A 16,695-nucleotide genomic window follows, 5' to 3' on the forward strand; every position below is an offset into this window, starting at 1 on the left:
TGAGCTGTAATTGCACACATGTTCTGAGCAGATTGTGGCAGAATTACAATTATTTATTATCTCCCCAGTCACAAATCTGCATAGATGAACCTGGTAATAGGTACATCCTGAATGGCAATTCATAATTCTTACTGATAAACATCTTATCAAACGAATGTCTGCCTTAGACATAAGGTTCTGAGGACATCACGATTTCCCGTCTGGCTGGTGTGCCTTTTGAGTACTATTTGTGAATGCAGCACGGAGCAATCTGTTTGTAGAGGAAAGCAAGTTGCTAAAAGTGGGGCCCCAGTTAACACTGAGATTAACAACCGATTGAAAAAGAGTTTAAGCTGACTGCAAAATGACAATTCCGTCACAAGTTGAGGTTCTACTGTATCAGCACTTTTCCTCCTTGGAGGTTGCTTCGTTGCAATTAATAGCCAATTCCTCTCGTTTATTCAGCGTGATGTCACCCACATGTCTGGGAGCAGATGGCTGCTAAATTGTAGCGATTTTTGGGAATTCCGTGTGAAAAAAAATAGATTTCGAATATGATCTGTTAGCGCCGTGAACACAAACGGATTCGTATCGTATGTTACACAGTAAAATCAAAAGAAAAAAAAATGACAGGCTTAATTCAACATCGGCCTTCTTAGCTCTTCAAGTATTATTTCCAGTGCTTGCTCCAAGTTTACGTGGCCAACAGCATGGACAGTCTGACCATTAACATTTGGTAACTTGAACAAACCCAGTAACTCTTATTAGCAAAACGAACAATCCTTAATTCCGCTAGCACAGTTCAGCTGCAAAAAAAACCCAGCTGATGTGTAATTATTTCGGTCGCACTGCATCACTGTTTTCACATGAAGTTAGCTTATTTATGAAGTAATTTTTTTTCATGCCGATTAGAAATTGATTTGCTTCAGCTTCACAGCAGGTTGACATCAATAGTGTAGATGAACTTAAATTGGTATTTAATCCCTACCGTGTGGAAGTAGGTAGTTCGGTCCATCGAATCCACCCAGACCCACACCCCTACCTCGTTAACCTCGATCCACCTAACCCTTGAGGGGAGACAACTGGTGTAGAAAATGTGCAAACTCTACAGGGACTATAACCCGAGGGTGAGAGTCGAACCCTAGCATTATGAAGCCGCAGTGCTAACCACTGAGCCACACTCCGCTCCAACCGGGGCATATAGTTCAGGTCAGATTCTCTTCGAGTGCGAGGTCTTCCGAAACGGTTTAGTCCACGCTTCTGTGTCAACACTAAAATGCTGTTTATCAATCTTAGGGATCTGTATCGTGTGCGATGTGAAAAGGGAAGGCCCTTTCTCGGCGCGAATTGGAATTTACAAAAGCTGAATACAATTGGTAAATAAATAAAATAACGAAGGGCAAAATAGTTAAACGAGAATGTGACAATCTGATGTCACTTATTTTGCAGTTAAAGAAGTATTTAATTCTAGCCCAGCTAAAGCGGCTTGTAAAACCGTGTCCCTGTGGTTCGTACGAGAAAGGAGAAAAAGGCTTTAACAATGATCCAGTGATGTCCACTTTGTTAATGCTGTAGTTTCTTGGTGGTTTTGTCTGAAATCTAATTAACGCGTGAAGTGTTTTTTTTTTGGGCGGGGAGGATAGTGGTACAAAAATGTTCAAGATGAACACATTATGCAATGACATGAGTGTAAATGGCAGGGCAATATTTGTTGGCAGGGGTAAACGTTAGTTCGGAATCAGATGGAGCTGATTTGCAAAGTTAGGGGTGTATTGTTGGCATGCAACGTCGTAGGATCAGTCTGAGTCTCTTTAACATTATCCACATGATTTGTCACATTCTCGTTTAGCTTTTTAAAAAATCTAAATATTATATTTATAACATCTAGCGTCTTTTTAAACGTGATGGTTTTTCTGGGATTAATCTCAGTTAGAAATGACCAGTTAAAACACGCGAAGAGTGAAGATTTAAGTTGCTCAAGAGAATGAAAAGAAATAAGGCAGATTTGAAGGAGCCGCCGGCTCTTTTGAATTTTAAGATTCTTTGTTGGATGTGCACCAAGAATCGCTGGGATCTCTTTTTCAATGTTCACTCTCCTCGGGGGGGGGGGGGGACAAAAACCGACGGTGTGACGCGGATTAATCGAATGATGACACGGCTAATGTATCAGGATGAATATAAAACATAAATAAATACGATGTGTGGTTTGAGGAAGTTGGGAGGGCTGCGGCTTTTTTAAAAAAAATATGCAAAAATTAGCCGAAATTGAAGGTCTGCTGTTGTGAAGATTTCCTCGTCAGCATCAATAGTAATAACAGCATAGGTTAAGGTAACACGTTTTGAAATGGCCGACGTAATTAGGAAAATAGACGGTGGCTACAGACACTGAACAGAAAGGGTAATAAAAACAGAACAAGGCATTTGATTTCATAATACTGAAATTCGCTTATCTTTACCCATTGGAGATGTATCTATTATCTGGGTCGGTTTTTTTCCCCCAATATTGTCTTAAAACGTTTTAACTTATCCCCCTGAATTGTAATTTAACGCTCCCAGATACTATATTAGCATTACATTGAATGCTCCTTTACCCTAATCGAAACGCTCTTTCTCTCGCTAACGTGCTGTGAATGCAACACACTCAAATTGGTAGCTCAGGCCCCTCTTCCATTAAACCGCTATTATGTTTGATCTTTTGATGGGGGAGTTAACACAACGTTCGGCTGCTTCTAATTATTACCAATTAAACAACTGAAGAACGATCACATGCTTTAAGCCCCGCTCTCGGCGAATGTGCGTTATGGGAAAGTCTGACACAGCACTCTGTTGACAGTGCTTCACAGTACGAGATTGCGGGAGAAGAAAACAAGAGTTTGAACGCTAAAACATTTAGGTGCGTCTGCCACAATACATGTTGTTAGTGACAGGAAACATTGCCAATTATCTCTGCGTCAGTACCATCGCCAGCAGCATTAAGACGACCCACTTCATACTTGGTAACTTTTTGTGGCCCAGTTTCCTAATCTATGGATTGCCCATTAGTGACCGAAAGCAATATTTAAGCTGCCAGAGTAGTTTAACTAGAAGCGCTTCAATTACAAAAAGCACTGACAAAGGAGTCTACTTATTGCTGGTTATTGCACTTACATTAACTGGACATCGGGGCAGTGCCATTCCAAGTCGTACTGTGTGATGCTGTCATGTCGTCAGTTAAAAGGCTACTGACAAACAGTTTTGTACCTCGGGAAACCTACACTTACTGTGTTTGAAACCCCGTTGCCTTTTACTGACGGAAACAAAGAATTTTTTTTTTGTTTGTTTCCAGGGAGTACCTTACAATCTAACGGTATCTCTCCTCTGCCCTCCTGGATTTCAACATTACCCAGGTCCTGTCTCATACAGACGGGATAATAATCAGACACTGGATTAGTGGTGCTGGAAGAACACAGCAGTTCAGGCAGCATCCAAGGAGCAGCGAAATCGACGTTTCGGGCAAAAGCCCTTCATCAGGAATCATTCAGCCTGAACTGCTGTGCTCTTCCAGCATCACTAATCCAGAATCTGGTTTCCAGCACCTGCAGTCATTGTTTTTACCTCTAATAATCAGATAGTAAATGCACAACGGAAAGAACAGCCCCATAACTTCTGCTATGAGTCTTTGCAGTGCAGCAGTGAGGGTTTTACACAGACCAGCCAAAAAGTGGCTCACACTGACCTCCTTTATTGGTGTCTACGGAGCCAGGTTTAGCTCTACACTTGTATTTCTCTCCATTATTTCATATTCGCAGACCTTGGAGTATAAACGTAGCTTTAAAAACCCACTGACAAAAAAAATCAGCAATTAGTTTAATATTAATTAGAATTGCACATTAATGTTGTAAACCAATGCTACACATAACTGGTGTGTATTGTAAATTGACAGCAACGAACCGTGAAACACAAGGATTTATCTGAATTTTCAGTAGTTCGGCAGAAAAATCACAAAATCTTGAGGACAGAGTCGATTGTAGACGATGAACAGACTGTGGTGTAAGATGTGCACAAATTATTACACGGAGTCCGTGTGGACTCTCAAGGATCTAACCCTGTCTCGACTAAATGTGTTCCTTTAGTACCGAAAGAACTGGCGATTCAGGAATCTGTTGGCTCTCCACCTTTTACAATGCAAGCCAGTTTCCATGTTGGGCACAGGTTGAAAGCAAAAACGCAAGCGAGACTACATCAGACTGCAGATGCTATTGCCCAAACCTTTCACCGATTTCAACATTTTATTAGCGCTGTGTATCAAAGGGATGTTCATGTCTTTAGGTTATTTCTCTACATCCCCCCCCCCCCCCCCCCCCCCGCCTCCACCCAACCCCTGCAGCTGGGAACCTGACAAAGACCATGTCTGTATATAAACGTTGCTGCCTTTGACTCTGTTTTCCACCACGGTTTAAACAAAATATCCTCCTGATAGTGAACAAACGCAAGCACCTTTCCCCTCACCGTGGAATTCTCATCTATATACATGACAATAATGTATCATTTCTTTATGGAAAGGGAATTACTGCTAGAACAGGAGGACTCTCGGATAATAGATAGCATTCTCCAGTCTCTGAAGAATTTTTTTTGACCAGTGTCTCTGGCTGTCAACAAACTGTCCATCTTGTATGACAGTCCAGATGCTGATTGTGAACCGGATGTTGCCTATACACACGGTGATATCTGGAACCAAGTATTTCACAGGGAATTAACAATCTCCATTGAAATCTCAATCAAGGTCAAATATTGCAGATTTGCAATATTGCAATTTCAAAGATTCAGTAACGAACACAAAAATTTTTGAAACCACTTTATTTTAGGAAGCAAATGGAATATATTCCTGGGGAAGCAGATAAAAAGGGGAGGGGGATATGGTGATAGGTGAAATAAAGGGGATAATAGAAAGTTTGTGAAAAGCTCGTATTGATCAGATAAGCCGAATAGCTTTTATTTTGTGCTGTGATGTATTTGTGATTTTTGGTGATTTCAGCATAGATGGTTTCATAACGCAACCAAGAATGATTAATCTGTGAATGTTTCTGTTGTGATTCAAAATATCAGGCTGCATTCCTGAATTCCGTCATTTTTGTAACTCCTATTTGAAAAAATCTTTGCATGGTTGGTCCACATTTATTTCATGAAACTGTTTTGACACATTTAGAGATGTTGCTCCGGTCAGTTAATACATTTAAATTTCAGAGTGTTTTCATTCCCATTAAAATAATTTTAAAGTGTTTTCATTCCAGTTAACGTTAGCCCAATGTATCATTCAGCAGTTATTACAATCTCCAAAAATATTGCAGAACCGGAAATATCTGCATTTAGATTGGAACTCGCCTTGTAACCCATAAAGCATCACCTTAGCTCCAACTTACAATACTGTAGTCAACAGGCATATCAACAGATCTGAACAATAAATTAAATAAATGATAATTAATGCATCTCTTGAGGGAAGTAAGATGGGCTATTTTTCTGTACCTCACGGTTTTGTTCACAGTATGTCTAACGCCGCCTGAAGTGACAAAAACACAGACTCAGCAATTACATTTTGACCCTAAATATTGACTGGAATTCATCAAATAATCTTAATTATAATTTTTTTTTTAAAAAAGCCATTTTGTCAATTTCTGAAACAAAGAATGGACGGATTGTGTTTAACCAACCGAGCTGTCAGTCGGCAGCATCAACAACCACTTCGCCCCATTGACTAATATGAAACAGGTTCCAATCAAAAAGAGACAAGGAATGGTTTATGTTGATATTAGTTCTCCGCAGCGAAATCCAACTGTTCACACCGCATCTTGTACCAAAAATAAATATATGGGCAAGTACTCAGAGCGGGATGGCAGGTTGCTACACTGTTTCGTTCATTCACAAAATTTCACCGAGCGCTAATTATCAAAGGCCGACGTGTGGTGATTTTCTGTACGGACCTGAAAGCGGACGTACAGACCGTCTATCCCAAACCCAAACATGTTGCAATATGAAATGCCCTGCAAGTCCAGTCACATACTGAAAAGCTGGATATAGCATTGTGTGGAACCGAGCCCACTCTGAAATGGCTGTGCATTTGCACTTGGTTCTGTATTATTCTTCAGTGTTACTATTGTTTAAAGACTTCGCCACACTGCATTGAGGTTGTACACGCTTTATTTACAGGAAGATGACCACTCACACCACAATTCCAAACATGAGAGTGCTAACTATTTCAGTCTGGATGCTGGGATAAACTGAGTTAAAAATCGCACAGCACCAGGTTATAGTCCAACAGGTTTATTTGAAAGCTTCCAAATAAACCCGTTGGATTATAACCTGGTGTTGTGTGATTTTTAATTTTGTACACCCAAGTCCAACACCGGCATTTCCAAATCTGACATTGCTTCCCTTATCTCTGGCCAAAGGCGAACATAGTGAAAGTTCATTTCCATAGCGCTGAACTGCTCAGTTTAAACACAGAGGGCGGGCAATCCCTCTCACAGTAACAACTGCTGACAAATATTCGTGGCTTCGGTTAGAAATGCAAAATTGAACGCTAAATCTTGTCACACTTTATGAATGAGATGATTCATAAAAACTGCAATTTATCGCGATATAAAATGCAAATTAAATCCATTTATTGCATCGATGATGGTGGTTAGATTCCTTTACGCATCTAAATCATTCAAGAATTCCGATTTTTTTAAAAACAAATTAACTACTCTGGGAAGAAAAGATAAAAAAGCCCCATCTGATCTTTTAAACGTTCTTTCCCAGGGCACAGAAATACATCTCCTGGTGTTCCAGGTAAGTCTATTAAAGAATACAAATTGGAAATACAGATGAGAGTTTATTACAATGATGGCCGCGACTTCTTGCCATCGGTTTTTTTAAATGTGACATACAATGGTCGTGACTATTTCCGGAAATACTGCAATATTTTACTCGTCTCCCTGTAGACAGGTGGGGATTTTAATGGAATCTTCAGCAGATCCATGACTACGCTGGTACTATGGTACATAGGACAACGGGGGGCGGGGGGATGCTTTCCTAAATACGCAGACACTCGATCTCAGCAATGATACCGGAACGATACAGGTTTCAAAATAAAATGCAAGGAAACGTTAGGTCTCAAGTTGGGGTGCTGAACAGGACGATTTCCCACAATTGCTTCATCTCTCGCCTGGTTCTACAGTCTCTTTAAAAGCTTGAGATAAAATGTGCGGTATCGCCCTTGTGCCAGACCGCCGTAAGCGCACAGTATTATTGAAGCTGCAATTATAAAGGCATCGCTATATTTACAAAGATGCCCAGCACATTAGGCACAACTGACATCTCAATAATAACATGGCTGTTTATTCTATCATGCTGCCTCATGTCACCAATTAAGACTACAAACAGCACAAATGACTAATAGCCTCGTACACTACTCCGACAGGAGTCCACAATATATGGTGGTGTTTTCTTCGCTGGGAATGTGTAAACAGTCGGAATGTGTCACGTTGCCCTGGCACATGCGGGCACTTCCCCCCCACTGCAATCCTCCCTCCCTCCACCATCCTGCCAGTAATACTCCCAGTCCGCGAAAAGTTGGAAGCCAAGACTTCTGGCAGCCCCTCTCTCGAATGCTGTGTGAGTTGGGAGATCTAGCCAGTGTGTTGGTATAGCCTGATTCAGGAGCAGACGGACACTCAATGCACAGTTCAACACAGAGTTCAGCCACAATTATACCCTCCCATGTCACTCTCGCCCTACGGTTATGCTCTAAAGTTGGAGAACCTCATTACACTAGAATGATGTTTTACATCGTTCTCTGAAGAAATGGTACAAACACTGGTTGGAAAACAAAATGAGTCCAAACGACCAGCTACCTCTCTTGCGTTCTATTTCACATCTTCGCTCTCCTCGTCGCTATCTTTCATAGTGATACCTTGGAGACCTCCACCCTCGGACACCGATGCTGTAGCTTCTTCCACTGTCAAACGGGTGTGGATGGTTTCATATGCTTTACAGTTCAATGTCCCTTCTAAAACTCCTTGCAGCCTGAAGTCCCTGTACGATTTCTGAAGCAAGAAAACACCTTATTTTAAAATTCAACTCTGGTGAGGCATTTTAAAATGTTTTAGAATCTGCAGCTTGCAAAATATGCCTAGGTGACATTTAGTTTTCAAACAAATAAGATCTCCAACAATCCAAAGATGTGCAGGTTAGGTGGATTGGAGAATGCAAGGTTACAGTGTCAGGGTAGGGGGTGGGTCTGGGTGGGTCCTCTTCAGAGGGTCAGCATGGACTCGATGGGTCGAATGGCCTGCTTCCCCACTGTGGGGATTCTATGATACTTTTTCTAACACTGGGTAATCAAACACAATCGATGTAAGGCAAACACGTTGGTTTCTGTTGTGGTCACATGAAACATGTTAATGACCTCATTAATTTGAACTCGATCTCAACTCACAATGACTTGTAGGTACAGGTATTGGACTGGGGTGGACAAAGTTAGAAGTCACACAACACCAGGTTATAGTCCAACAGGTTAATGTGGAAGCAATAGCTTTCCGAGCGGGGCCCGGTTTATGCTTCCACATAAACCTGTTGGACTATAACCTGGAGTTGTGTGAGTTTTAACTCAACTCACAATGATGTGTGATGGAGGGCTGCATTGCTGGAGGTGTCCTATTTCCGATGAGATGTTGAAGGGAGGTTCTATGTATCCTCCCAGGTAGTTGTTGTATGCAAACTGGCTGCTGCATTTGCTATGTTACAAAGGTTAATGCACTTCAAAATTGTATTTTACATTAAATAAATCTTAATATATTGATATTTAAATCAGTTTAGATGTTAAAATACATTTCTTTCATTTTCATATTTTTCAGTGCAATTATATAGTTATTGCACTGAAGGGACCTCAGTACTATGAATTTACTTAGTTTGGTCTGTCAATCTAAATGCTTTGTCCCAAGACTGGAATCTAAATGCCAAGTATTGCAGGGAACAGGGCAAGTGTATAGACACAATGATATCTAATCTAGACACTGCCATGAAGATTTCAGGACCAATGTTGAAGGGAGGTAGTTTAGCTTTTAATTGCCAAGACCTTTTTATTGATTGGAAACATCTCTGATTATTACAAATAAAATAGCTACACTTAGAGGGGAAGTAAGACTTTTCAAAGTAAAATCACTGTGAATTCTCAAAACTACGATGCTGCCAAGAATTCCTATTTCTAGTCAACTTCTCATGGTGTTGACTAAGTTTATTATTTCAAGTCAAGAGAGATAAAGGGTGAGTGTCATGAAAATGAGTGGGATAGAAAAAGGAGATAGGAAGCTGAAAGCATTTGGACAAATACATAGATAGGAAAGGTTTAGAAGGATATGGACCAAGTGCAGGGGAGTGGGTTAACGTGGATGGACATTTTGGTTGGCATGGACAAGTTTGGGCATAAGGCCTGTCTCCGTGCTGTAGGACTCTATGACTTAGTGAGTTTTGAGAAGATTTGTAACTCAGGTTGGAAGGTTCATTTTCAGACATTTCATTACCCTACTAGGTAACATCTTCAGTGGGCCTCAGGTGAAGCAGTGTTGAAAATTCCTGCTTTCTATTTATATGTTTGGGTTTCTTTGGGTTACTGATGTCATTTCCTCTGGTGATGTTATTTCCTGTGGTGAAGTCACTTCCTGTTCCTTTTCTCAGGGGGTGGCAGATGGGGTCTAACTCAATGTGTTTGTTGATAGAGTTTCAGTTGGAATGCCATGCCTCTAGGAATTCTTGTGCGTGTCTTTGTTTGGCTTGTCCTAGGATTGTCCCAGTCAAAGTGATGTCCTTCCTCATCTGTATGTGAGGATACTAGTGAGAGAGGATCATGTCGTTTTGTGGCTAGTTGATGTTCATGTATCTTGGTGGCTAGTTTTCTGTCTGTTTGTCCAATGTGGTGTTTGTTACAGTCCTTGCACGGTAAATTGTAAATTACATTAGTTTTCCTCATTGTCTTGTATAAGGTCTTTCAAGTTCATTAGCTGCTGTTTTAGTGTGTCTATGACTCTCTAATCAGGTTCAGGTGGAAATGTCAGGTTGTGAGATGGATGAAAAAGACAGGAGAGAAGTAATAGGGAGGAATAAAGGGTGAATAATGCAGATCAGAAGCAGGGTGGGACACTGGCGAAGAGAGCAGGAGGAGAGAAAGGATGTTGATTTTATTTGATTTAGTTATTGTCATGTGTATCTTGTTAGAAAATACAGTGAAAACTGTTGCACAGTTTTGCCACTTGCTGGTGCCATCTGAAAACACAGAAAAATAAACCAAAACATAGAAAATGAAGGCAGAAAAATGAGGAAATCAGGAAAACGTGTTCAATTTTACAGTCCTTCATGTTAAGTGCAGCGTTATGGTCCATGGGCCTGGTGGCTAGGTACGAGACCCTTTCAGTGCACCACCGCCACTGGAATGAAAATTACCATTCCTTGGTGCCATCTTGTCTCCACTGACTCCCTCGCTACTGTGAGTCCTTAACAGACCTCGCCAAAGCATATCCCACCAATGCTGCCGGGTACCGTACTTGCACCAACTCCACCCCCACGCCAGCATTAGTCCGCTTCGGGCCCACCTCGCCACCGGGAACCCAAACTCTCTCCAACGCTGCTGCCATGAGTCCATGATGCTGGGCCCACGTAGGGCTCTTCACCAAGCGGGAAGTAAAATAAAAGAGAGAAGACAGCAAAAAAAAAGGGAAAAGAAAAACTGACAGAGCAGACGAGTCCCAGGCTCAGAAGCCCTATTCCACTGCCATCTTCCTGGATGTGACAGGAGGGGAGCGTGCAAAGGTTAGAAGGGAGTGACAGGGGTGGCAGAGAGAATGAGATAGAAGTGCAAGTGAGTGAGAGGGTGGAAAAGAGGGGACTGGAAAAGCATATGTCTAGGAGAGGTTGGGTCGAAGAAAAGGGAATAGAAGAGATAGTAGGCCAAGGAAGAAATAAGGCGAGAGAGAGAGAGAGAGACAATAGATAATTTGGGAGGATGTAAGGAGCATGATAGCTGAGTATGAGTTAAATGTTTTTGAAAAGTGAGAGCAACATTATTAAAAATCACATTGAAGACAGAATGAATGGCTGCCTTTATAGTTTGCTGGTTAGTCTGGTAAATTCTAGCCTAACAATGTTCCTTCTTTGACTCCCCAGCTCCGTTATCTGCAACTTTCATAGATTCTCCAACTGCTATTCTTGATCAAATGATTATCTGGCATCCACCAGTTGGTCAGTATCATGAGAAAGGGTCTTAACCTTCCACGTTGGATGCAGTTGAAAACATTGATCCCCTTAGTGTTTGTGCATGCTGTGAGGAGGACAAGGATTCTTACAGAATATTGGATTAAACAGAAATAACCAATTCTATCAACAAAACACACTTATCACTTCCTGAGAAAAAAAACAGGAAATGTGTCACCACTGGAAATGACATCACCAACCCAAGGAAACCTAAACACATAAATAGAAAGCAGGCCATGCCACCAGTGCTTCATCTGGAGGCTCACTGAAGATGTTGCCTAGTATGATGATGAAACTTCTGAAAATGAATCTTCCAGCTCCGTGAGCAAACCTACATCCAGAAATAACCAATGTGTTGTATAAAAGGAGACAATGGCATAGTCATAATGTCATTGGACTAGTAATCCAGAGACTCAGGCTAATGAAGATTGAGGAGCAATTTGTTCAAATTCTACCAGGGCAGTTGTTCAAATTGAAACCCAGTCAATAAAATCTGATATATAAAGTTATTCTCAGTAATGGTGACCATGAAACTATTACTAATCATTGTAAAGCAAAATTGCTTCACTAATATTCTTCTTTTGGGAAGGAAATTGCCATTCTTGCTTACACATGATTCCAGATCCAGAGCAATGCAGCTGACTTAACTACCCTCTGAGATTGTCCAGCAAGCCACTCAGTTCAAGGGAAATTACAAATGGGTAACAAATGCTTGCCTTGCCAGTGATTTTCACATCTCATGAAAAATAATTTTTCAAAAAAGATTAGTGCACCTAATCCATCTGTGGTGGCGGATATTGTAGAGGATGGTCCAATTAGCTTTTTTAAAAAGTGGTTCAAATAAAACAGATTGTAGACAAGAGAAGATAGGAGAAGAGGTGGTGGTGGGGGGGGTGGGGGGGCAGTGAGGGGAATGTCTGAAATGTGACTGGAAATTTCAAGTCTTCTCCATCTGATTTAATGTCAACCGCTGATCCTGCAGAGAAGGATCGGGTATAAAATTGGCATAAAATTCCAAACTCTGTTTCTTTCTTCCTAACCAGGTTAATAATCTACCTTCAATTCCACAACCTTCAAAAATATTCAATCAGATTAGTTAGGTAAAAGCTACCGTTAACAATATTACAACAGAATATACACATTGAGGAGAATTATGAAGCCCACCAGAGTCAGCTATGTCCAGAATTCCCTCCCCATCACCGCCCCCTGCAGTTTACCTACAGTTGTAGACTGCCCAATGGTCAGTCTCACCCATTCTCCCATTCACAAAGGTGATCTAGTATCTATGATCATTTGTATTCCACAAGATTTTAAAAGTGCTGAGAGTCTGCCCGCTCTCTCTCTCTCTCTCTTTCTCTCTCTCTCTCTCTCCCTGATCTGCATTAACAAGCTGCAGCTTTCTCTCTGCTGATAAGCTTCCAATTGGCTCTCTGCCATTGGAAACCCATCCATTGACCTTAATAGTCTAATCCAACAAAAATTGCGTGATACACCCATGTTGTCAGAACCTGGAAGTGATATGGAAATCATGGCCCAGCCACAAAATAAAATTATTCCCACGCTCCATTATATCATCTTTAGAAGTCTATAAGATTGTATCTTGATCTTGAAAAGAAGGCGTGGTCTTTGTCCTCCCCTTACAGAAGTACAGATCTGATCCTGACTTTAATCCCGATCATTAATGATTCACTGAGTTTGCCTTTTGAATAGTTGTTCCTTTACTACCAAATAAAACCTGTCTGACAAATCTCTCTTCTCTTCGCAAGCATGCAATAAGACAATGTCAAATATGTTGAAAAACCTCATTGCATGAAATGCAGATAACGTCAGTGAGATGAAGATGACCTTTGCCTCTTTTTACAAACTAAATGGAATTTGTCAGTTATATGTCCTCTGAGGGTAGCACCTTTAAATTTTTTTCTAAGTGCCCTACTGAAAAATCAGGGAAAATGTTTATACCTTGACTATTTTTATGAGCGTCTTCAATTGGTAGAGGTGGAGTTGCAGATCCAAACGGTCTGTCAGCCAGACACAGATGACTTTCATTGAGCTGGTATACCATTGCTGGGGGAAGAAAACAAAATTTCTACAGCCATGAGAGCTAAACACTATGAATTGAAAAGTACATTTGCTTTTCTTTGTGACATGATTATTGACCTTGTGCAAGTTATACATAGGGTCATTGGCCCTTTACTCATGGGCTTCTCATTTTAAACCACATGGAAAATAGTTTGTCAACAAATTTAAAATTGTGATGAGCTGGTTAGTCCTCTTAACTTTTAATGTAAAATAGCTGAAGGTCAGGCTGGTTGACTTACTTCAAGATGAGTTACATTCAAAGGGAATAAAATATGCATAAACTTTATTCAACACAAATAAACAAATACAGATTTAGATCTGACTTCAATACCACTTCTACCTGCTTTTTCAAAATATTGATTGGTTAAGCCAACTCAACATATGACCAAATCCAATATGACCAATAGGGAAGACAGAACCATTTTTGATTGACAGCATCTTTCAGCTTTGGCAGCTAAGTATATTGAGGCAACATTTACTCACTACTAACTTTAAGCAAGTGTAAGACTTAACATACATATATAGTAAAATTAAACAGTATGTAGTTTAAAATCAAAATGCAATCTTCCAATTTTGGTATTATAGACATTTCCCTTTGCAGTTAGGGAGGTGGTGGCATGTCATTGGCCTGTAATCTGGAACCCCAGGCTAATGTTATGGAGACACAGCAGATGGTGAAATGTGAATTCAATAAAAAGAAACTTGAATTAAAAAAAGAAAGCTGATCTTATGGTAACCAAGTGACCTCTGTTGATTGTCACAAAATCCTGTCTGGTTCATTAATGTTATTTAGGGAAGGGAATCTGCCATCCTTACCTTCTTTGGTCTACATATGATTTAAGACCCACAACAATGCGATTGAGTCTTCATCTCACTCTGGGCAAATAAGGATGTGTAGTAAATGTGGCCAAGACAGTGACACCTTCATCCCATGAATCAATAAATAAATTCAGCTACTTATACTGGTCATTGTAATGTGGCCACAATACCATACTATGCATGACAATGGCATGTCTGACTTGTCCAAGTGACTTACCCATTGTAAGATACTTATGCTATAATGTAGAAAACAACAAATAGGAATAAAGATAATTTGGAGGAGGGGATCAGTGTTCTTTGTGCTCACTTTATGTAACAAATATATTTCCCTTTTAAACTTTAGCATCACCAAGTTAGTCAAAAGCTATTTTTCAACCTATTAACATAATAATAACATACAGCCATCTTGCAGAATTTCATTGGATATTATAGAATGTGGTTGTGAGTTCAATGCAAATTGTAAACATAAAACATATGGCTATACTGACCCCACTTGGGCCATGAGCAAACTGTTTCTCATTGCTAAAAAAACAATATTTAAGTGGTGTAGATTCAACATACCATGCTTTGCTGAATTCCCCATCTTTGTTACTATACCATGAGGAGATACACAATGCAGGCAGTAACGGTGCTCCCTGACAGATGAGAAGACAACGTCACAGGACTATCCTTGATAAGTCTGTTTCTGTAATGCCCACCTGTCTGTATCTATTGGTTAAGAAACTAGGTGAGAACGCAAGCAGCAGAAGTCTAATCTTCAGACTGAACATCACTTTGGAAAAAATAATCAGGAGTTTTAGGAAACAGAGAGGTTCAGGTTACCATATAAGCCATTATGTACAGAAGTGGTTCCTAACATTACCCCTGAACAATGCATTGTCATATTAAGGTTATGTGACTTGTCCAGTACACCCTTACATTTGCCCATTTTGTATTACCTTCAAAGAACAATGTGGCTCAGAATAAGTCTGACTGTGACTTGGATTTAATAAAACAAATTTAGTCTTCAAACCACCTACATAGATCATTCAATTCTGAGGGAAGTTTAGAAACATTTTTAAAGAAGGAGACATGGAATTAATAAAGGCTATTTTGGATCCTCAAACCTGCTCTTAATTAAGACTATTTGCAGAATACTATTTTGGTTCTACCCCATTTGAAGTCTATAGAACTAGATCCAGTACTGCAGTATTATTGACTCACCTCCAAATATGGTTTCTCCCCTGCATTTAGAGGTAAAGAACTGTTAGGCTCAAAAGTGTTTGTGGCTTTTGTTCTATCATTTCATTATGACTGGAGTCAGGCCATGCTCCCGGCCCAACCAGACTGATGGGCAATGCAGTTTTAACAGTTCATACAATTGCTCAAGGGTTCTGACAGTCATTTCAGCAGACTGCACAAATGGGGTGAATTTAGCACTGTACGTTCTCTAACATGCATACTTCTGCATGTTAGAGAATTAAGACCTTGATTTTAAACTTTCAATCTGCTAGTATGAACCCAAAAGAAAAAGATTCCAAACCAGTGATGTACAGTTTCAGATCCATGAAAGATGAGGGGCGGAATTTAATACCCAACTTCCTGGTGAGTGTGGTGGAGGGATGGGTGGTCATTTGTTTAATCAGGTGAATGGGACCGCTGCTGTCTCCCCTCTTCCACCCTGATTAAATCTGTGACAGGATGGCCCATGGACAACCTTTCTGCCCTATTGTCAATTGAATCATTAAGTTGTGGGCTGGGCAGAGTTAGGGGCTCACGAATGGGGTGAGCGCTGGGAGCCAATCCTCCTTCCTGTTACCTGAGATCCAATGATCACCTGAGGCTCCAGGTGTACTGGCACTGGCCACTGCCTCCTTGGTGGTGCTATTGTTCTATGAGACCGTTGACCTCTGATCCGGGAGGTAGGACATCAGCCTCCGCGGGAGTCACTGATCCAGGAAAGGCCATCCCCTCTCCAGTTAAGTGCCCAAGTGGCACTTAATTCAATGGGCACTCCCAAAAAGAGGCAACACAGGATCCTGCAGATTATTCAGTCTGTGGGTGAGACCCCTGTTGCTTCTGTTAAATACTAGCACATAATTCTCACAATGGGATAATTAAACATGATGGAGTCACTTACAATCTGTGATTTATAATAGTGACTGCAGTTAAAAAAACTCACATTACCCTGTTGATTCTTCATTTATTTCTTGTAAGACTTTGATTATCCACTTCATTTTCTGCCCACATCTCTCAAGAACCACAGGAAACAAGGGAGAATTGCTGTGTTTGACATGGTGTGACCTCTGTATTTCTTCACACCTATTGTCCATGACTCCAGCTTGGCAAGTCACATTAGCAACCCATTGCTTCATCAAGCATCCACTCGCTTTCCAGCTCAGAAAGGTCCAACAAATCAACAGGAGTGCAGAAAACAGAACATCAGTCTAATCTCACCATTTAAGGAATGTTTTCTGCGCCAGTATGAGCGACGATATTTTAGAGACCGCTAAGAGGTGATGCTGGAAGGATGACTCAGGTGAATTCAACAATGAAAAGCTGCTGAAATGTTCAAAA

The 16,695-nt window shown here is 40.7% G+C and overlaps 1 protein-coding gene across 13 annotated transcripts in view; it reads right to left on the reverse strand.

Moving 5' to 3' along the window:
• Window positions 1-6,135: 6,135 nt before the first annotated feature.
• cadps2 (Ca++-dependent secretion activator 2) overlaps window positions 6,136-16,695 on the reverse strand; it is a 718,900-nt gene continuing 708,340 nt past the window's right edge. For all 13 annotated transcript variants that reach the window (XM_087997417.1, XM_087997409.1, XM_087997412.1 and 10 more), the window contains 2 exons: window positions 13,201-13,305; window positions 6,136-8,042 (listed from right to left, as the gene is read on the reverse strand). In XM_087997417.1, the coding sequence (XP_087853543.1) occupies window positions 7,863-8,042; window positions 13,201-13,305 (285 nt within the window). In that variant the 3' untranslated portion in view covers window positions 6,136-7,862. The remainder of the gene's footprint in view (window positions 8,043-13,200; window positions 13,306-16,695) is intronic.

Source organism: Chiloscyllium plagiosum, unplaced genomic scaffold (assembly GCF_037043375.1).
Source record: "Chiloscyllium plagiosum isolate Xiang-an unplaced genomic scaffold, Cpla_swu_hap1 HiC_scaffold_19, whole genome shotgun sequence".
NCBI lineage: Eukaryota > Metazoa > Chordata > Chondrichthyes > Orectolobiformes > Hemiscylliidae > Chiloscyllium > Chiloscyllium plagiosum.